Source organism: Callorhinchus milii, unplaced genomic scaffold (assembly GCF_018977255.1).
Source record: "Callorhinchus milii isolate IMCB2004 unplaced genomic scaffold, IMCB_Cmil_1.0 Scaffold12, whole genome shotgun sequence".
NCBI lineage: Eukaryota > Metazoa > Chordata > Chondrichthyes > Chimaeriformes > Callorhinchidae > Callorhinchus > Callorhinchus milii.
In genome coordinates, this window is record NW_024704753.1 from 15,003,505 (window position 1) to 15,026,104 (window position 22,600).

The 22,600-nt window shown below is 44.4% G+C and overlaps 1 protein-coding gene across 3 annotated transcripts; it reads right to left on the reverse strand.

The window, feature by feature from the left end:
* Positions 1-844: 844 nt before the first annotated feature.
* Positions 845-22,534, reverse strand: tpra1 (transmembrane protein, adipocyte asscociated 1). 3 transcript variants are annotated; one of them, XM_007890337.2, is made up of 11 exons: positions 22,301-22,534; positions 15,486-15,703; positions 13,722-13,854; positions 11,242-11,328; positions 9,694-9,766; positions 9,511-9,590; positions 8,653-8,763; positions 5,587-5,647; positions 4,287-4,389; positions 3,679-3,759; positions 845-2,921 (listed from the first exon to the last, which is right to left on the reverse strand). In XM_007890337.2, exons 2-11 carry the CDS (start codon positions 15,689-15,691, stop codon positions 2,690-2,692), a joined length of 1,167 nt encoding a protein of 388 aa, XP_007888528.1. In that variant the 5' UTR covers positions 15,692-15,703; positions 22,301-22,534; the 3' UTR covers positions 845-2,689. The 3 variants fall into 3 exon arrangements, with proteins under 3 accessions (XP_007888528.1, XP_007888529.1, XP_042195586.1); XM_007890338.2 differs by lacking the exon at positions 22,301-22,534 and adding an exon at positions 20,968-21,168; XM_042339652.1 differs by lacking the exon at positions 22,301-22,534 and adding an exon at positions 20,656-20,773.
* Between the last annotated feature and the right edge of the window lie 66 nt (positions 22,535-22,600).

Here is a 22,600-nt window from a genome sequence, read left to right on the forward strand (position 1 = left end):
TCATAGAGCACCTTTCATTTCGGGAGGACGTCCCAAGGCTTCCAACGTGAAATCAAAACACTCACAATTCCACACAAAAAAGCATTTTTTTAAAAAAAACGATATTTTATTACACCTCAAGCTTGTCTATGCCAACCTGAATAACTGGGCATAATGTTCATATCCTCTATACCGGCTGGTCCATATCCCAGGATCAATCTGAACAATGTTCCCTTTTACACAAACTTCCGCCACAGCCAACTCATGACATACTCGATAACCAGATTCACTGTTAAAAAGTACTCTTTTCTCCCATTTTTCTACGAAATTAAGGGTGCAAGGAAGGGGAGTTGGGGACAGGTATAGAGAGAATTTGCTCCCAAGTGGAGGCTATACCCCTGTCTCTCACTCCCCCCTCCCCCCCACCCCACAGAAACACACTCCCCTGAAGGAAATGAAACAAAAGCCATATCTTGCTATCTGGTCAGCTGACAGTTTATGCCTCATGCAGCGAGAAAGAAAATAATCAGAGTCCAGTTAAAGTGAAAAAATATTTATTTAACATAGAAGAGCATTTTGTTTAAATTTTAAAACTAGGAATCATCTTGCACAGGCAGCATTTTGGAGGGGGGGGTTGGAGGAGGGGAAAGGGTGGGGGGGGTTAGTCACAGATAACAGGCAATACTTGACTCTTAAGAGATCTAGGAATGTCTTGAATCTTGCAATTGATGGACTAATAGCAACTGGCAACAGATCTCACAGGTGTGCGGGGGCAGCGGGAGGAAGGAGATATAGTCTGCATTGGTAATTCCACGACATGCAACAGCTCTGGGATGCTGTTTACATCTCAAGCCGGGGGTGGGGGGGGGGGGGGAGAGAACAGACAAAAGGGTTCAAATTATTTACATAAAGTTTAAATCAATATTAATTTTGCTTCCTCTAAGTTTCTAACAACAGTAAAAAGCATTTGGGCTTTAATTCCCAATTCCCCAATCAAAGGGAATGCTTGCTTTGGGGCAATCTTTCTATGCGTGTATGTACCTGTGCATGTGTGTATATTATATATATATAATATAAACACACGTATGTCTCCCTCGATGCTGTGGAGGTATCGAAGCTGTATGACTGCTGCTGTCATACAAGTTGGCAGAATGGTTTGAACCGGGAGGTGGGAGGGGGCGAAGGGGTCTTGGCGATTGCTGGGAATGAAGGATTCTTCTCATTCAGCTGCTGCTGACCCTATAAGCCCGAACTCTAATTGGTTGGGTGGTCCTAACTGGAAAGGCAGCATGAAGCTCGCCAGAGAATGCACTCAATTGCAATTTTAAAATGGTTAAATTCCAGCATTAACACACATTCTGGGGTCCCCTGAGCCTTGGCTCTTGCCAACCTGCACCTAATCTCTTCTGGATTTAGGTAAGCAAAGTGTGTGTCCTTCCAAGGAGAGAATAGAAAGTGCATTCCATTACAGATGTGGAAACATTTCTATGTGGAGGTGGCAATACATGAGTGGAACTTTCAGTCTGGTTAGGATACTCATGGTGATGGGTTTCCATTGCTGACCAAAAAAAGATTCCATGATAGTGACTTCCTAATTACAGCTCGGCTGTGGTGTTCGGGACTGGGGATAAAGAGCAGGCAGGTATGTGGAGGGGAGTGAATGCAGTTTAACAACACAAACGGGGCCAGGCTCCCTTTGTTGACGTATCTTCTGAGAACTGATGGAAACGTGCGTGCTGGTCAGGTTAAAATGGACGAAAAAGATAAAGTATGCTAATCAAAAGAGTGGGGAGAGGTGGAGGGAAAGAAAACCATTCCTGTGCTATACTAATTTTAAGAAATGTTCTGGTTACTTTAAACTCACTGGTCCATCCAGATACTGAACAAGCATTCAAGAGTATCAGCAGCATTACTGGGGGTGGGGGAAGTGGGTAGTGGAGTAATACAGTGTGTGGGTCTCACCTGGTTTTAAGTGTGTTTAATCCTCCAGTGGAAGCAGCAACAGGATATTAAACGGTTGAAAGACAGATTGCTAAGAAACCCAGTCAGCAATAAGGAATAAATGAGCATCAACATACCTTTAACTGCAACAACTTGTATTAACATAGCTTTCTGTTAGTTCAACATAACGATATGATTCCTTCCTCTGCACCCCCTCCCCAGAGACAGTACAATATAATCAGACGCTGAATCGGGGGAGGGGATAGAGGAGAGAAAAAGAGAGAGAGGGGGGGGCAGAGAACACACAAAGGTGCTGATTGCATACTGGTTTGGAAACTGAGTGACAAACATGTAATCGGCACGACCCCTCTCCTTCCCGCGCCCACTGCCCATGTTATGTATTTTAATTCTAATTAAGTTGAAGAAGAAAAAAAAGTTTAGCCTCCAATTCAACCTTGGAGAAAATCATAATTGTTTTAAAAACACGCACATGTCCAGGAAAGGTAAAAAGGCAACATTGCACGACACGGCTAGCGATTCCGTGGAATTTCCCTAAAGTTCAGGGCGGGCAGCCATAAAGAAACAATGGGCAATGGGCTAGAGGGCGATGGTAGTTGTTGGGGTGGGGCAGAGTGGAAGGGTCATGCAGTTCAAAGTTATTTCTAAAATGGAAGGATTTATAAAATCCTACAATGGCACATTCCATGATTGAAATATCAAGAGGCAGAAGTTGCAGACACAAGGAAATATCCTGCAGGCGTTTTGCCTTTCAAGCGTTCAGCATTTTCCACCGATCACTGTCGATGCTGTTGATGCTACCGACCGGGTACGAGACGGTGACGTCGTCCAGGTAGGCGTTGGTGTCTATCTGTGTGTTGCTGTAGGCGTCAGCCTCCAGCGCCTCCTTCTTGGCCACAACGTGCGTGTGGGGCATGTGTACGTCAGTGTCGTCAGGCTCGTCAATCTGGGATTTGTAGGAGAAGAGGATCTTGGGCTCGGACCTGCAGGGTGCAAAGGGAACCAACGTCAGGATTACAGGGTGGATTTGGGAGCACTAAATGGTATGTGGGAGCGCCGGACACCAATTTTGGTTGCCCAAGGTTTATACAATAATCAGGTAACAGTAACCATTGCTTCAGTGAACCTCACATAAGTCGTACCAGTTGGGACCATACATTGAATATGACTTATGCAATGTATGAATTATATCAAACTTATAAATAATAGGAAATTCAATGGGACTTAGGCGATTATACCATTTCTACAGATCAGACGTATGCAAGTTTTACTGTACTTAATTCTAAAACAACCCATAGTTCAGCCTCCTCATAACGTAAAACAGGAGCTCAAATTAATTCTCAGGCATTTTCCCTTTTAAGTCCAATATTATCCCAGAGGATTCCTGTTTAAAAGCTCCACCCAAGGCAGATCCCTATCCCTCTGCCCTCTCAAAGAGAGGAACAGGAAGAAAGTGGGGGAAGAAATCCACAGCCCCTGATGCTCCACTTTTCTACCAAACCCAGCACCAAGTTGTCCTCCAAAATTCGACTAAAGAGGCTGTAATATTCAAGCTCTCAGGAGAGTTCAACAAAACGCAGACGTGCTTGTACTCAATTGCAATATACAAGGCTGACCAAGATTCTCCACTTCACCAATTCTCCCACCACCACACACTCTAATTCAGATGCACTGAGCTGTTAGAGAGCAGCTTCCCAAATGGACAGGAAGCTTTATAGATATTCTGCGTGGCACACTTACCCAAAGAACCCCTTCAGGAAAGTGACGTACATTAGGGGAGCAAACAGACTAAAGTACAGGAACGTAGTGATATCCACACAACTGCAAAAAAAGGGGAAAAAAGTGTTACTTGGCACAAATTAATAACGGTAATAATCTTCATATATGATAACGTTTCGCAACAGGAGGATGCCTCAAAGCTCTACACAGGATTTATTGTAAACTGGAGTGACTGTGTATTTGTAGCAGAATATGGTAGCCAATTATTTGCGCACGGCAATGTCCCACAAGTTGTGTGTTATAGAACCACTGAAATTTAGAACCATAAAAATGTAAAGCCCAGGAGACGGTGCATTGTGTCTGTGCTGGCTCTTTGAAAGAAGAATCCATTCTGTCCCCCATACCACTGCAATTTTTCTTTCTTTGCAAAAATAAACCTTGCATTTGATACATTGCCTTAACACGTTATTGAGGCATCTCGAAGCACTTCACAGAATATATTAAAGCATCTACCTTTTCCTCTCTTGAAAGCTAATATGGATCCTGACTTGATTAACGAACCCTGCAGGTTCATCAAACCGACCACCCATAGCGTATGTGAGAACCCGTTATTTGAAGACAGTACTTACCACAGACCTGCTGCAATCTCAGCACATAGAAGAGTGCTGCCTATTCCCTGGAGCAGGTTCAGCAGTGACAGAATCCCAGCGTATACATAGAAGCTCTTCTTGGCTGCCAAGTGCAAGAAAACATAAAGATAAATTGTCAGACAAAGGTGGGAAGAAGTCTGAGATTCGCTCGATGGCATCGATCAGACGGCAGCCACCAGTCCCATCCCCACACAAAACTCAGTGCCATTCAGGCTGGAGCCCAGGCTGGGAAATGACCATCAGAACATAAGGCGTCTCCCATAGAAACAACACTTCTGTATTCTGGCACAGAATCAGGGGGCAGGATATAAAAGGAAACATGGGTAAGTGATTTCTATTCAAATGGGTCCCCCCCATCCCGTAGGAACCTTCCCCTCACTAAAGTGTAGCTGCTCAGGCACTTGATACACAAGACAATGAGTCACACGTACACGTACCAACAGAATTGCCAGAGAGCAAACAGGAAGCATGGTCTCTGGGGAAGATAATAATAATAATCCTTGCACTTGATATAGCGCCTTATCACGTCTTTAAGAGTCTTAAAACGCTTCACAGAATATACCGTAAAGTGAATTGACTGTGTAATTTGTGAGCGAAACGCGGCAGTAGTGTCCCACAAAAAGTTGTGTTTTGAGTGACCAAATTATTATTATTATTTTTTTTGAAGGAATTATTACCCCCGGAAAAGCGATCCGCCAATCGACTAACTGGGTTCCTACTAACTGCTAGGTAAACAAAGGTGTGTGGAGTAAGGAAACTTGCCCAACATTTCGCCCTGCCGGGAATCAAATCCAGGTCTCTCGTTTGCAAGTGCTCTAACCCCTGAGATATAGGACTCCACAGATGTCTGGAGAGGTTGCTGGTGCCAGCACAAGACAGCATCTTAATAATTGGAAGCCACGCAGCACAAGGATAGTCATCCTACCCATTAGGGCTTTTGCTTACAGGGTAAGGACATGCCTAAACATCCTTGTTGCCTTGGATGATCGTAGACCTGATCAGCTTTACTTGGTGCTTCTCCTCGCTTTCAGCGTAACCCCAGAGGTGCTCCACTAACCTCCCTCACAGTGAGGATGTTTTATACTTCAAAGGGGAAAAAGTGGCCCTAAAGGAGGCAAACTGACCGAGCTACCGGGGCTGTCAGTCTGCTTTCAGGTAAGTCTGGAGATGGAAGGGCGGGAGTGAGATAAACAGAACTCAAGTGTCACCAGCTCCTTTTTCAAGCATTCCGACTACAAAATACTGATTCCTAAATACAACAAATGCTGTAGATACTCACAGGGCAGTGATATTCTCTCCCTCAAAGGAGTTTTTGGGAGAATGACTATCAGCGAATAAACCTGTGAAAAAAAGTAGAATGGATTTTTTTTAAACAAACTCAAAAGAGTTGAACAAATTACAAGTTGTTGCAGTACGTGTGGTCACAATTGCAATTTGACCATTAATCTTGCTGTGGTCCAACAACAACTTGCATTTATGTAGCGCTCTACACCCAGGGTAGCGTCCCAGAGCGCTTTGAGCGCCACCGTTGTGTATTAGATGCAAGTGAGATGGCATAATGCAAGAGTGGACATCAGAGTGCATTGAAATTGAAATATAAGGTTTTGCAGCAATTTATCTTCACCGAGGTTAGACCTTTGAATCCCCCTCGGGAGGAATTCTAATTTCATCAAAACCCAATAGAAAAACACTGCTCTTTCTCCTCTGAGATACTGGGATTAGCTATCAGCCCAGACTGAAGGTGTTTAAATGATCGTTTCTGTTCTTTCTCCCTTTCTTTCCAGACCCAAATTAAAACTTCTTGTTTTGGACAACAATTTTACATTGATATTGCACGTTTTACATTGAGTGGGCATCTCAAAAGTGCTTCACAAAGCTGGCTGGGTGAGCGAGGAGCTGAGGAAGGAGGGGGAAGAGGGATAGTTTCATGGTTGAAAAGAAAGTTATTAGGTGGGCTTTGAAAAGTGGGAAAGAAGGGGGCGAGGCAGAGGGACTCCAGGATGGAGTAGAATGGGTGTAGCTTACCCGAACAGCCTCAACCCAGGTCCGATTGATGCTTGTATGAGCGCAAGACTGCCCACAATTTTGACAAACTGCCTCAAGAGGCCCACGTTAATAGTGGCTACAGGAAATGTGAGGTTACGCTGGTGTAGGAAATGCAGGTAGGTCGCACACTATTCATGGGAAATGTAAATAGGTGAGCAGTTAGGAGACGCGATTTTAACACTGCAACAATCTTGCACCTGACCTACNTTTTTTGGTGCGGCACTGCAAGGTAGATTAAAAAAATAGTAATCCTTACATTCGATTTACTTCCAGAGGAGATCTCAAAGTGAGTCCCAGGATTTACTGTAAAGTGGAGTTAGTCAGTGTACATCTTGCAGGCAAACGGCACAGCTAATTTGCACACAGTAAAGACCCACAAACAAATAACGACGACACAAATGATCAATTTTGTCTGGGGGATTGTTGGTCAGGACACTGGGAGAAACTCCCTTCTCTTTTCAAGTAGTGCCATGGATCTTTAACATCCAACTGAACAGGACAGATCATACTGCAGCAGAGTTGAGGTGGGGCGGGGGAGGTGGAAAGAGTTAAATATTAAAAGTTGACAAGGAAATGCTTGGCTTGGACGCAGGATGAAAAATATCCCATCACCTAACACAAGAATTAAAAGAAAAGATGACCAATTCTTTTAAAAATAATATTAATTCTTGCATTTGACATATCGCCTTATCATGTCATTGAGATATTTGAAATCACTTCATAGGATATAACAACAAAAAATTACATTTATTTGTATAGTGCCTTTCAAGTCAGGACGTCCCAAGGCGATATATTGTAAAGTGAATTGACTGTGTATGTCGTGGGCGAAACGCGGCAGCCAATTGCACAGAGCAGTGTCCTACAAACAGGCATGGATTGAGTGACCAATCTTTTTTTGGGGGGGCGGGGGGTGGGGGCGAATGATTACTCTTGCAACAGCATGTTTGTGCATTTAACATGATGCCAAAATCCCCACACGCATTCCTAAAGAGCTGAGAGTCTGAATCGTTTCTGGTTGCATGAAGCAAGCATTAAACACAACTCAAGCTAGTGAATGCAAAGCTCTTGAAATGCCCTGAATGTGCTTTTGTGCAATAGGATTTACAAAGCAGGTCACAAGCTCAATAAAATCCGCAGGATGGGTCATCATGAAAAGATTTTATCAGCAATGCAGAACTAACAGTACAAACTGTACCCACATGACCTTGACCCACAGGCAAAAATCCCACCGACTCCAGCAGCAGCTCATCAAGTCAGAAGGTTTATAATAATAATAATCCTTGCATTTGATTATAGCGCCTTGATGTTGAAACATCTCAAAACGCTTCAGAGGATTTACTATTTCCAGGCAGGTCAGGGCGAAACCTTGGGCAAGTTTCCTTACTCCACACGCCTAATAATAATCCCTTCAAAAAACAATAATAAATTGGTCATTTTCAATCTACGACTGTTTGTGGGACATTGCTGTGCGCAATTGGCTGCCGCGTTGGCCCACAAATATACAGTCAATTCACTTTACAGTGTGTTCTGTGAAGCGCTTTGGGACGTCCTTCCGACGTGAAAAGCGCTATATCAAATGCAAGGATTATTATTATTATTATTATTATTACTATAAAGTGACTGTATCTTGCAGGCAATTTGCACAAAGCAATGAAGCAAATGTTCAATTTTATCTGAGTGGTTGTTGGCCAGGACATCGGGAGAAACTCCGTTTCTCTTTTCAAATATTGCGTAAGATTTTTAAAGTCCACTTGGACAGGCAAACCAGACCTCTGTTTAACACCTCATCTGAAGGACGGCATCACTGACATTGCTGGACTGAAAGCTCAAAAGGCCTAATGCGGCGGCACTTCTGACTTAGTGGTGAGAATGCTACTCTCTATCAGGGTAACAACACCTGAGGTTTCAAAGGAAATTGATGCACAAAGCCACCAGCACCAGAACATGCTACAGAACAATTAACATTTTGTAACACATTTCACATTTCTCAGATACTTCTTGAAGCCAAAATGGATCCAACACTTGCGATCACTAAAAATGGCAAATTTTTGGGTGTTGGCTTATAATGTGGAATCCTGTAATGAAAAGATCGCTACTTTTAGCTATTGCACACAATAGGACCACAGATGTTTTTCAATAGAAGCACTTCCTGTAAACTTCCTTTTAGGTACTTGCTAATTGGTTAATTCACACTCCCAAAACTCAGGACCTCCATGGGTTCAGCCCTCAACTCCACCATCGGAAGCAGACAACATAAATACCAAGCACACATCAAGCAAAGTGTTTGGAGTCTACTTACTAGGAAGAAGAAACAGGAGCTGGCAAGCCAGAAGTGACGCCCTCCATGTCCGTACACATTGAAGTCCTCCGCAGAGAGGTGCGCATCTGGATACAAGATCTCCAGGGTTCCCTGCAGGCAAACATACTAGTCAGATCCAATCCAATACAATCCGAACAATTCGCCTGCCCCCCCACCCACCCTCACAAAACATCAGTGCATCCCAACATCGATATCAAGTGCTCTCAGATAGAGTGAACACTAGATTCACCGTCACAATGGGATCCAATCTGTGCCTTAAATTTGAGGCTGTGATGATTACGAATGAACTTGGATGTGCTGGAGTTGACACAAACTCCAAAACCATTCTTAATGCACTCCATTTGGATTCTGGCTCACAGATCTGGACTACTGGTAAATTGGCCCATTACAGAATACCAATCCATCCCATTGTCTTCCCATGACAGTGTGAAGCAATTTGTTAAATGTGTCCAATATCTTGGTTTTAACTTTATTTCTTGGTAACCTGTTCCAGACATTCATTTCCCTCGGTATGAAGAAATGCTTCAAGGTGGATGCCCTACACTCGACCTTTACAATTCTGAACCCGTGCCATGTTGGCCTTGACACTAAAAATCAAAGCGAAACCATATTAACTGCTGTATGACGAGCTGACTGGTCGTTTTGGGGAATAATGGAAAGATTCTATCCATCATGGGATTCCTTTCTGCCCTTTTTCTTTAAGGAAGCGATAAGGTCAGTCGGGACAGAATTCAATTCAGGCTCAAAGAATGTTTCAGATGGTCATTGTTGGCTAATTATTAATTGGTTGTTGTCAGAGCAAAACATGTTTGGGTTGTGAATTCTGTTGCATCATACCTGTGTTATTGAGTAACCCAGAGCTAGCACGGTGGTGATAGCCAACACACGCTTGATGCTCGCAGCGCTTTCAAGGTGTCCTAAAGACAGAGCAAGAGACAAAAACTCACGTTATAAAAATCAATGCTCTATTTTCCTCTTGGTACAAATAGGCTTGAATTACAAAATAAAATGATGACCTACCAAATGCCAGTCCCAATATTATTACACTGAGTTCAGTTGCCAACAGGAAGAATCGGGAGATTTCCCAAAGAATCTGAAAAGAGAAATGGCACCACGTTGAATTCCGTTGTTCCCCATTTTATTTACATTGTACAGGTCTCCAACAGCGCAAACCATTTCCTAGCAAAGCAAGTACAGTATAGATATCCATACTCTTCCATTCCCACCATCGCTATTCGTGGTTTAGGCACTAGGAGGTGCCAGACATTACACATCCCACCTTTCCTCCTGAGGGAGGAGCGATTTAAATCTCAATCAAGCTATCAGCACAGGAAGCCAATGAATGTTGTGTGTGGAAATTGTAGGTATGAGCCTGAGAGCACAGAGGACTGTCGAATTAAAGAAACTGTGGAATGTCAAAACCTCATTGCCAGGACTAATGATGTAGGTCATTGAAGGCAGAAGCAGGTCTGAGTTCAAGTGGTGCAAGTGGAGAGTCTTACACCATTGACGGAAAGGGCCCCGTGGGCTGACTGTTTTGCTTTCATTCAATTGGTGACGTTTTAGATCGTGTGTGGAGTCTCTAAAAATGACTTCATTGGTTGACTTTGTGTCCACCAGATGCCACCAATGGAGACGAGGGAATCATCGCACTTCACTTCAGATTCACATTAGGACTACGTAATAGGAAGCAATTGTTGGCAAAACACCACCTTGTAATAGGAAATCCCACAACAAGCTCAATGAGCATTTTTGACCATTAAAGATTTAGTGCTTTACATCACTGAGATTAAATTGGTTATAGGGCAAATTGCCCAGAGGCTGCTAAATGAATTTACTCAATCCATCTTTTTCTTGTTATATATTAATCTGAATCTAGAAATACAAGTGCTGTGAAAGGGGGTCACCTCCCACTTAAACTCAGTAATCAAATAATGATGCGGCTTTCAAGCAGCGTATTTAGCCCACCTCAACACAAGAAAGGCAAAACCAGTGCTGCGGATTTCACGACCATTCAGTAACCACGTATCTTACAAAGCACCAGCATGTCACTCAGTGCTGGTCTAGCTCAGAATGATGCCGGTTAAAGCTTTGGCTTGATGGGTTGAGAACGCGTTTGCATCTCCACAAATCTTTGTTAATCCATTCAGGCTGCTTACCCATCAGCAGTGCTTCAGATTACTGCAAGACTCCTCAGAATCCTCAACTCCTCAGAATCAGTTTAACCTCAGAAAGGTCTCACCATCCACCTTCCCAAAGTGGGGACTTAGCCAGCAAATTTTCAATTTGGCGGGTTGTTCTTCCTCCCATATTTCTCTCCTCCAATCTCCCACTGCGACACCCTCTCATCAACAACTTGCAGTTACATAGCGCCCTTCAGGCGGGGTAGTATCCCAGAGCCCTTCAAAGGCAGCTCTTCATCAGGAGGCAGTGGGACGTCTGCCTGGAGAAACAGTCCCTTGGCTTCTCATTGAGCCAGCGCTAAGCCCCACAGTGGCTAGACTGAGATCGGCAAATGTTTGTGGTGTTGCTATATTGGTTGACTTTGCTCCCTGTTTCTCCACATACCTTGTCTGTGACCATTGCCACACTGGAAGCGCTGACTGTCATGGAAACAATGGCTCGGGCGATACCCACAAGCGCCACCACAAACACCTGTGAACGAATGAATAGGAGCCAGTGAGCTGCGCTGCACATTGCACAGGGTTCCAGAATACAACAGATCACCCTGAAGGAACATCCAGAATACTCACCTTTCATGGTCTCGTTTGCTTTCTTCACAGCCCACTGCCAGTGTAATACATATTTATCTGCTCCCCCCCCCACCACCCACCCAATAAACCCCCCAAAATGCAGGGAATTGAAGGATTATAAGAAAAGTGAAGGATCAGAAAGGCCATTTGACCCAGCAAAGCTCATCCCTTTATGATACAATCTTGCCCGTTCTAGCACCCAGTCTCTTTTTGGAAGTTTCTCTACCTCTCAGTGACACCCTTAAACACCATGCTCCAATGGAGCCACAAAACAGCAAGGTCAGCCCGATTCCCCACTCTAATGGTTCGCAATCTGAGCCAATTGGAGTCATTCATCAGAAGATGTCCATCTCCTTGTGGGAACACCTTGTGAGATGCCCTTCCAACAGGAAAGAAACTGCATCAACCTCAAGGATTATCATTTTTGATTTCAGCAAAATAATGGGCTTGAGGCTGGGAAATTTTCTAAGATACTGCGTAGGCATTTGTTCTTTTTAAGAATTTTACTTTTATTCTCTTCATAGTCCTTCGGATTAAATGTTAAACTGAGGTCCCATTTTAAAGATCCATCTCATGGTGCCATTCAAAAAGAGAAGGGAGCTTCAACAATCCCCAAAATAAAATTGGTCACTCATTCTATGGCTGTTTGTGAGACATTGCTGTGTGCAACTGGCTGCTGCGTTTCGCCCTAAAAATACACTTTACGCTATCTCCTGTGAGGTGCCTTGAGACATCTCAACAAAGTGATAAAATGCTATACGAAATGTGAGATTATTATTATAGTGAGAAATGTCTCACATAATCACAACCCATGAAGGAGAAATAAATAGAAATTCCCTATAATACCACACCCAAGCATATCACCGGCTGGCAGATAACATCTGCCTGTCTTACACTGACATTGTCAAGTAGTTCCCCTTCCTCTTTAGATTCTGATTCATTCTATTTTAAGAGGTACAAAGAATAATGGAACTAGTAAAGCTGTAAGCAAGTGTGAATCCCACTCGGAAAGTCCCAGTAACTTTCTAGAGATACAGACTTTCTACAGCTGGCACCGCATTCTGTAAGAGAAAATAAGTTTGAAAACAATATAACTATAAATGTCCACTTATATCTATCTTTGCCTGTATGCGGTTCAGAGTTCAAACAGGAGTCTCCTGGTTGGTAAATCAATAACGGGCAAGAGCTCAGAATCGTCACCGGATGAATTTTCCCCACACAGAGTTATTAGAGTATGCATGCTTAGCAGCAAGTGTCTACTGAAACAACATTTATTAGGGAATGGTGATAAATATTTCAGGAGAAACAATATAGAAAGGGGGAATGAAGCGCGTGGGATAGCTACAGTGGACGACATGAGCTGAGCTGAATGGTCTCCTTCTGTACTGAAATGTCCATGTTTCTATGAATCTAGAAAAAAAAATAACCTCCCCGGTGTACCAGAGAAACCTGGACTCTGAACTCCCAGCTGTCGCATTCACTCAGATTTGCTGAGGGAACGGCAGAGATTTAGTTTATTTACATGGGCACAAATCATAAACGCTGGAATCTCCTGAAAACAGACATTACAAGAATCCAGTGACCTGAGCAAAATGTAAAAATACTAATAATAAAATTCCTTGCATTTGATATATTGCCTTATCATGTCATTGAGACTTCTCAAATGCTTCACAGAATGTACACTGCAATTACATACAGCAACGTCCTACAAGCAATTTAGTGATTTCACTATTCTCTCCTCGTCAAATATAAATGACGAGGAGAGAATAGTGAAGGACTAAATCACATAACTTCAGATTAACTATTAAACTATTAAAACTATTTGCCTGTTCTGGTGGCTCAGGTGGATGTGAAAGTTCCTGTAGCAGTACTTAACAGAAGAGTTTTGCCCAGTGTCCTGGCCAATATTTCTCTTGCATCCAAATTCATCAAAATGCATGAAATATCAATTCACATACTTGGTTGAGTGTGGGATGTTGCTACCACAGATTAGCGGATGTGTCTTGCTTATGTAACACGCGTTACTACATTCTAAAATTCTACGCTTCAAAGGAACTCACTGTGTGAAGCGCTTTGAGATGTTTCAGCATGATAAAGTACTGTATCAAATTTGAGTGGTTATTATTAGTTCCACTTTCTTGTTCCCCACAGATAAAAAAACTGAAACTGCTTACAAAAAAAAACCTTATGAAGCGACTCAGGAAAAAACAAAACACTCTGGTACAAATCTAGACTTGTTCACCTCCATTTTGCAGCCACTCACTGACTTTATACTGCTATGTTTCAGACACTCACCAGGATATAGAATGTGGTGAATATTGGGCTAGAAGTGACCCGGATCTTCGCTCTAGCTGATGGAAGCTTCCAGATTAAAAACGCAAAGAAGAGCACGTTGGGGATGAGAAGAAAGACATCCCAGAAACGAACTCTGTGGAGAGAAAAACAAAGAAATGAAATTGGAATATATGTTATGAAATCTGACTTGGGCACAGTTTGGGGAGGAATCCTCTACTCTACATAGCACAGTCTAAAACTTTAGTCTTTTATAATATTCCCATAATAATCCTTGCATTTGATATAGTGCCTTATCACATCATTGAGGTGTCTCAAAGGGCTTCGTAGAATATACTGCAAAAGGTAGTGACTGTATATTTTGTGGGCGAAACAGGTCAGCCAATTGCACACAGCGACGTCCCACAAACAGTCGTGGATTATCAATCAGACTCCTTTGGAACAAGGTTCCAAAACAGCTCATAATGATACAATGAATGTCCACTCTCTCTGGAGGCTGTAGGTTTCCTACATGAAGCAAATTTTCAAACTAGTTTTGGGGATAAAGGAATAGAAAGGTATCGGAGAGGGGTTAAAGAGGAGTGGAGGCCTGTGTGGAGTTGAGCCAAATCAACTCGTTCGCTACTGTACTGTCAATGTAATTCTTAGCAACACTGTGTAATGCTCCAAAAGTTCCCATGATTTAGCAGCGTCACTCAGAGAGGCTTCACGGACAAGAAGAGTGGGAGAGCAAGACATTTTGGTGCAGGGCAGAAAGAAGCAAGTGATCTTCTGAGGTGGATGCGTATAGTTGAGGCCTGATTTGAGCTGATTTCTGTAGCAGCAATGTTTGCATAGCATCTTTATAATAATAATAATAATCCTTGAATTTGATACAGTGCCTTCTCATGTCTTCGAGACGTCTCAAAGCGCTTCACAGAATATACTGTGAAGTGAATTGACTGTATATTTTGTGGGCGAAACGCAGCAGCCAATTGCAAGCAGTGTCCCATGAACAGTCGTAGATTGAATGAACAAATTATTATTTTTTATTAGTTTTTTTGAAGGAATTATTTCCCAAGAAAGCAACCGACTAACGACTGGGTTCCTACTTACTGCTAGGTAAACAGAGGTGTGACGTAGGGAAACTTGCCCAACGTTTCACCCTGGCCAGGAATCGAACCCAGGTCCTCTAACCACTAAGCTACAGGACTCCATGTTACAATAGTTACAATGGGAATCTCATTATAAACAAACAATCAGAGTAAACTAAGTCCCATTTCTTAGGGGAAAGAGGACCAGCAGAAAGTAGAAAGAGCTGATATGGGAAGACTCGAGAAGCTGATAACCGGTGCCTGAAAAGGAAAATGTGGAGATCAAATAGAGAAGCATTTTATACTGATTTCCCCCTTTCCATCCTAAGGCCAACCACGGATAGCTTCAACGTCAACTCATCCTTTTGAGAGGCACATCAAACACAAGTACAAATGAAAGATGTGTGAAGTGGGTTAATTAACAAAGTTGGCACCAACTGCAAAGTAATTCTACAAATCTGACAGCTGAAACCCCCATGGACCCGATTAAAGGAATTCATGAAGCGACTGCGGTTCCCTCTGACAGGACACACCCTTTCACTTCTGGGAACTGGATTCAAATTGACCAATTCAGATGTAAGGGTGTGTGAGTGCATGCGTGTGAGAGAGTGACATTAAAAAGTGGCGTGTGTGTGGCTGGAGATAAATATTTTGAAGCAATCGTCTCGGATGCAACCGAGCAGCCTTAGCTTACCTCGAATGACCAATGTCTGCGTACAGGACAATGAGGCACTTGTGCGGGTGGCTGATATTGGAGAGCGTGCCGCTGGGCTCCACCGTGCTCCACCATGCTGCCGAGGTCGGTGCTGCCACGCTGGTGGCTGTGCTGGCGTTATCGTGCACTGCGGTACTCAGGTTGCCGTATGCTGAGAACCTCACCACAGCTGACAGGGTATTCATCGCGACTCAACCCTACAAGACGAAGAACCAAATGCAAAACATTAATAGTTATTTATGAACATTATTCTTCTTCCAGCCGGGTTTGTTTGTAAATTACCACCCGGGGGTTTCTCAAGAGTATTTGTAGTGTTCTTCCCCTCAGCCCTTCATAGTACACTGCACCAATGAATCATCTAAATTGCGTTAATCTTCCTCCCATGGTTCAGTGTATAACATAGCACAGAGTCCATGGTAGAGAAGCTAGATCATAAATTGAATGCAATTATGGTGGGGGCGCGAAAGACTGCAGTCAGATACACGTACTGTACCAACCATATTACCTAAAACCGCAGTTATTTCATTAGCACATGATTTCACTTTTCTCTCCTGCCAAGCTCCGTAGAATACAAGTGCGAGGATTAAAAGCTACAGTCATGCAAACAATGTGCTGTTCAATCAGATCCCTGCCACAAAACGGCCACGTGGTCAGAAAGGATCAGGTTTGGTTTCAATTTAAAAACAGCAATGGTAGTAGAGGCACAAGCACCAACATGACTCGGTTGTGTCGAACTTTCTACCCACTGTAATCTACGCTCCATACAAATCCTTAAATAATTACACATCAAAGTGTTGAAAAAAAGCCAACAGGTTACGAACAGCAAACTACAGTCTTGATCCTTGGAAACATATCACCAGGAATGTGCTGGTTCATCAGATCTGAGAAATGGACTACAATTGAACCAATCTACAAAATAGCTTGGCCAACAAGCAGCAAAATTCTGCTAACTCAAGAAATTCACTGAGGGTTTTAAATCTTCAGCAGCACAAAACTGCAAACTCCCAGAGCCAATGTGTCAGTCAGCAAGAGCAGAGCTCTCGTTTTTTTTCTGTGAAATACTTTGAGATGTCCTTCCAACGTGAAAGGAACTACATTAATCGCAAGGATTTTTGCTTAAAAAAGAAAGATCTGCAGACCTGAAGAGAATTGGTGCACATCATAAGGTTAACATTCAAAAGGTAGTGTTCAATTACTAGTCAATGTTTGTCATAACATCCCTTGCCTCAAAGCGTTACCCACTCTATCAGTTTGTAACAGGCTATATCGAGAAGGAAAATGACTGGGTGTCAAAACCTGCAACTGATGGGAGGCTTTTTATATAGACTAATTAAATTGGTGAGAAGGGGGGAAGCTAATACATCATTCTGCATTGAAGCCTGAAGGGAGTCATTCTGTACATCAGTGTAACTGAGACCGCTAACCAGAATATTGTAATACAAACTGCAGAAAGTAGATCTAATTTATGTAACGCACCCATCACGCATACGCAGATGCTTAAAGTTGAGTACTACCCTACTTTCATTTTTATTGATGTCATTCATCTACTGAATTATCCTCCCAAACTGCAGTTGCTTTGCCTCTTCCTGCATCCTCACAGTGTTGAAATCAGGCACAAGGAGATAGATAACTGGTTAGATAATTCTTGAGACACCACCACACCATGGCTGTATAGGCCTGTGATTACTGTGGGAGCTCAGGGCACCCAATGATGAGCTATAGATAGGGTACATATTCTAACGCAGGGGGAGGGTTTCCGGATAACTGTTGGTTTGTCAGTCACAGGGGACTTACAGTCAATTCCACATTTGGTTTGCATGCAACACTTAATAATGCATTTGGTAGAGAAACTATGTCCTTTATTTGCAAGGATTTTAAGGTGCACATCATTTTACAGCAGAACTGGTGGCTTGGGATGAGGTGGAAGTGGGGGAGTGAGTGCCTGTGGAGCCATACTCCAGCACCAGTCAGCCCTGAGTGAGAAGAGGCAAGTAAATAAAAAATATAATTGGACACGGGAGTGAATCTTTCAGAAAATCCAGTTCTGGGATTTAATTCTACATTACTCATGTAGTTGGCACAGATGACTCACAAAGTAAATGATTAACAAGAGAGTTTTCAACTACTTTGAAGCAGAAGAGGAAACAGGACACGACTGCTACATCAGCGTTCTTCACCTTAACTTAGTCTTCAGTCCCATTTGACCTAAAATCGACTCAATCCAAGAAGCTCTGCCATTTGCTTTGCTCACAGTTTTGTACAGAAGTTATAATAATAATATTATTAATAATCCTTCCATTTGGTCTAGCTTTTCATCACGTCGGAAAGACTTCTCAACGTGCTTCACAGTTTACTGTGCAATGGAGTGACTGTGTATTTGAAGGCAAACGGTAGCACAAATGCGCACAGCAATGTCCCACAAACAGCCATGAAACTAGTGACCAGTTTGTTGGATTGTTGGTCAGGACACCGGGAGAAACTCCCTTCTCTTTTCGGGATCTTTAATGTCTACCTGAACAGGCAGATGGGACCTCGGTTTAACATCTCATCTGTTAATCAGAAAACTAACATTTTTTCAAATTTGGATGAGTAAAATACAATATATTGGCCCAGAAAATGGGAGAAACTCATTTCTTTACTTTAAAACTACCTGTGGGATATTTCACAACAACTACTTCCATTTATATTGCGCCTCTCACTCAGGGTAGCGGCCCAGAGCGCTTGACAGTGGCGGAGCACGACATCTCCTGCTAGCAGAAGAGCAAATAGGTCACTGTTTAACATTTCATCAGTAGAATGGCAGCAGTACGCTAGTAATGCACTGGAGCATCAGCTAGATTTCAAGCTCGAGTCATGATGTGGAGACACTAACTAAGATGCCATGACCTCACTGCTTGGGTGTTGTCTTGTAGTTAAGAGGAAAACTCACCCATTCTCACGCTATCAAAACAGACACTCTTGACAGTCTGCGCAAGCCAAGTGCAGTGCTTGCACAATTGAATCTGTGTAGCAGTCTCTCACTCCCCTCAACCCCCAACAGTCTACACTGCCCCAACAGAGCTCAGTGGATAAACAACTAATAGCAAAATAAGTGTACTATCTGCAGAATAGTTGGTGCTTCAAATATAAAACAAAGAGCCATTTCACTGTTTTTACTCTTCATTCTAACACTCCATTTGATCTGCGTTATTCACGGGCCAGTCATGCACAGCAACTCTGGTGCGATCGGGTTTTCAAATAAAAATGACTGCATCTTAAATCATGATATAAGGACCGAAGCCTGCAGTTAGCGGTCAGCCAAGAAACAACTTAGCTTGGAGGAAAGACCTGAATGAAACCTTGACACGCAAACTCGAAAGTGTACGTCTCACCGTCGCCTCCCCACCGGCAGCGACGTGCTGGTATACCGTTCAATGGACACTGGTCATCCATCCTATACCAAAAAGGTGACCATTATTCAGCTGTAAAGATTCAATTTGACAGAAGGCGTAATTATAACTGAGCACTATCTGGAGAGCCATGTAAACGTTCTCCCCCCCACCCCACCCCCAACAGGGACACAGCTCAACCCTCAAAAAAAACAGGAACGCACTGATTTGTTTCCCACCCTCGCTCGCCTCCACTGGCTCCCCATCCCCCAGAGGATTGATTTCAAGATCCTCATCCTCACCTACAAGGCCATTCACGGCCTTGCTCCCTCCTACCTCTCCAACCTACTATCCCCCTACCTACCTGCCCGTACCCTCCGTTCCTCTGGCTCCGGTCTGCTCCACGTCCCCCGCCCCAACCGCCCTACTATCGGTGGTCGGGCCTTCAGCCTCTCAGCCCCGAGGCTCTGGAACTCCATCCCCCAGTGCCTTCGCCGCTTCCTCCCTTTCCTCCTTCAAGGCCGGTCTCAAAACCTTTCTCTTTGACCGTGCCTTCAGCTCCCCTCTCGACTCTCTTCCTCCTCCTCGCTCCCTCCCTTCCCTCCCCTCACCCTGACCATTTCCCCTCCTCTCTCCCTCCCTTCCCTCCCCTCACCCTGACCATTTCCCCCCTGCTCGGGTCATGACCCAACTGTGCAGCGCCTTGGGACGTCCTCCTGATGTGAAAGGCGCTCTATAAATGGAATCTTGTTGTTGTTGTTGTTGTTGTTGATTTCTTCCTTTGCTTCCCTCCACCCTTCCTAAAACTAGTATTGTCCCAAAACACTGTACCGGCTGAGATCGTGGAGTCCTGTAGCTCAGTCGTTAGAGCACTCCTTTTGCAAGTGAGAGACCTGAGTTCAATTCCAGGCAGAGGGCGAAACCTTGGGCAAGTTTCCTTACTCCACACAGAGCCTAATAATAATCCCTCCAAAATCAAAAATAAGTTGGTCATTTTCAATCTACAAGTTTGTGGGACATTGCTGTGCGCAATTGGCTGCCGCGTTCGCCCACAAATATACAGTCAATTCACTTTACAGTGTATTCTGTGAAGCGCTTTGGGACATCCTCCCGACGTGAAAAGCACTATATCAAATGCAAGGATTATGATTATTATTATTATTATTATCAGCATTGCCCTTCAACACACTCCCCAGACCTCTGTCGCCCCCACACACAGTGGTAAACCCAACAACAAACATCCCAGGAAAGTGTTTGCAGGTCGGAGAATCACGAGTGTCCTCAGGTTGATCTAATCACTGGATGAGCATATATATATATATATATATAAAAAAATAAAAACAAATTAATCAAGCAACTTTTTTTTTAAGAAATCTGACGATTTGATTTAATCTAATGAGCGGATTTCTGTTCTGTCCTTAAAAAACAGCCACACAAAAAAAATATTTCCCCCCTTTTCGCAAGAAAAATTCATACTTCACAGTTAGGTTACTTTTGCCCTCATTTCCCTCCCTCCACCCCCCCCCAAATAAAAAACAATGAGAGTAACAGTAGGGGATGCAACAGAGAGAGACAAAAAACACACACAAATAAATAAACAAACAAAAAAGAAAAGAGCTGTTCAAATAGATGGGGGGAGTGGGGTGGAGGTTTAAACACCAACCCCCCCCCCCAAAAAAAAAACATGCAATGAATTTGCCTTGGAATCGAACCGAACCGGCCCTGAAGCAGGAAGCCGGTCCCGATGGCCAACAACATGGTAGCGAACCGAACCCACTCACTGGTTATCAATCTGCTCCGGCGGCTTCACTCTGAGATCAAGCCCCGACCCACCGCCGCCACCATCACCACCATCACCCCCTTTCCCACAACCTTTCACTTTCAGATCTGGACTGAGCACTGAATAAAAAGGAGGAGGAGAGGGGGAGTGGGGTGGGGGGGGGTGGGATGAGAAGGTCTGCAGTGTCCAGCTGTCAAGCCAGAGTCACGTCAAACCCTGGAGCTTGTGCAAACCATCTCTCTCTCTCCTTCCTTCTCTCTCTCTCCCCCTTTCTCTTTCTGTTGTTTCTTTTAAAAAAATGAGCGTCAATCACCTGACTGCAGCCTCCAACCTCCTGCCAGAAGGGAACTTACAACCCACACACACCACAGACACATACAAACACACACACACACACACACACAAGTCCCCTTTTAGGCTCAGTCTCCCAAATGAACGTCCATATCCGAGTGTTAAAACAAAACCGAGAGAGGGCGTAAAATAAAATATTAAAATCAACCTCAACCCCCCCCACCCACCCCACCGCAGGTCCAGGCTTCAGGGTACCAGTGGGTGGGTGGGTGTACAGTTTCACCCACAGTCAATGTGTACAGTCCGCGTTCGCCCACAAATATACAGTCAATTCACTTTACAGTGTGTTCTGTGAAGCGCTTTGGGACGTCCTCCCGACGTGAAAAGCGCTATATCAAATACCAGGATTATTATTATTATTATTTGCAATATATTCTGTCAAGCGCTTCGAGACGTCTCAACGGCGCGATAAGGGGCTATACCAAGTGCGAGAATTATTTTTATCTTATTATTGCAGCCGTCAGCAAACGGCATCGAAGGCCGGCAGCCTTCCTACAAGTGGCTGACTTCAAGGCGAGGGCAGGATGAGGTTCAGCTCATCGTTTGAAAAGCAGCTTGGTGCAGCCATTGGAGAAAGGTTGGCTGGGTATTGAGTCGGAATGAGTTCACACGGGCCAAAGGGCCTCCAAATTAATCTTCTGATCAATATTGTGATATGATGTAACCCTCAAAACATTCAACAACAACTCGGATTTACGTAGCGCCCTCCACGCCGGACGGCGCCTCACAGCAAACTGGTCCCGGGACCGAGCCTTATACACGTACGATAGAGCGCCTTCTCACATCTTCGAGACGCCTCAAAGCGCTTCACGGCATATACGCCGAAGCAGATCGACCGCACATCTTGTGGGGCGAAACCTCCTCTGCTCCCCAGCGCCCTGGGGGGGGGGGCGCCTTTCCGACACGCAGGGCCCCGCTGGTACCCAGTGAGGTTTACGGTTGTCGTGGTTATGGTGAGAGTTGGGAGGGAGAAATGATCCGCTTCCAGCTTTCCATCCTTACGAGTCCGGAGCTGGGCAGCAGGAGACAGAGTGACAGCCTGGAGTGAGTCTGACAGTCCCAAACCAATCCCAATGCTCTCTGTTGAACTCAGGTTTGCAGTAGGAATCCGCCTCCACACCTCAGGCTCCACAGCCTGCACTTGGGAGACGGTCCCTTAACTCCCGGCCCCGCCCCCCCCACGGAGCCCCGCCCCGCCCCCCGCGGAGCCCCGCCCCCCCATCACCGAATGACTGACAGCGCAGCCAACCAATCAGGCGGCGAGCCGGCGGCGTCGGCGCTCGAGCCTCACTCACGTTCGCCGCCGTTTCTCACGAAAGTCGTCGGTTCTCTCGGCTCAGCAGACGGTTATCGGTCATTTCGCGTCGAAAGAAAAGCCTCTCTCTCTCTCTCTGTCTTTTTCTTTCCTTTCTTTCTTCCAGGCGCTGCTGCGGTGCCGGCCGTTGGGCCGCGTAACTCAGGACGCACCTCCCGTCGCCGCCGCCGCCACCACCTCAGGCCGCCGCCGACTGCACGCACGCACGCACAATAACATCGACGCGCTGACGTCACACGTCGCTCGGATTTAATAGTCAACGAAGCGTCGGTGACGTGCG

Coding starts and splice junctions, on each gene's coding strand:
- tpra1 (XM_007890337.2), bottom strand. CDS start 15,691: ATGAATACCCTGTCAGCTGTGGTGAGGTTCTCAGCATACGGCAACCTG. Junction 8,764..9,510: donor TGGGTTACTCAATAACACAG/GTATGATGCAAC, acceptor GTTTGCCTGCAG/GGAACCCTGGAGATCTTGTA. Junction 4,390..5,586: donor GGAGAGAATATCACTGCCCT/GTGAGTATCTAC, acceptor TGCACTTGGCAG/CCAAGAAGAGCTTCTATGTA.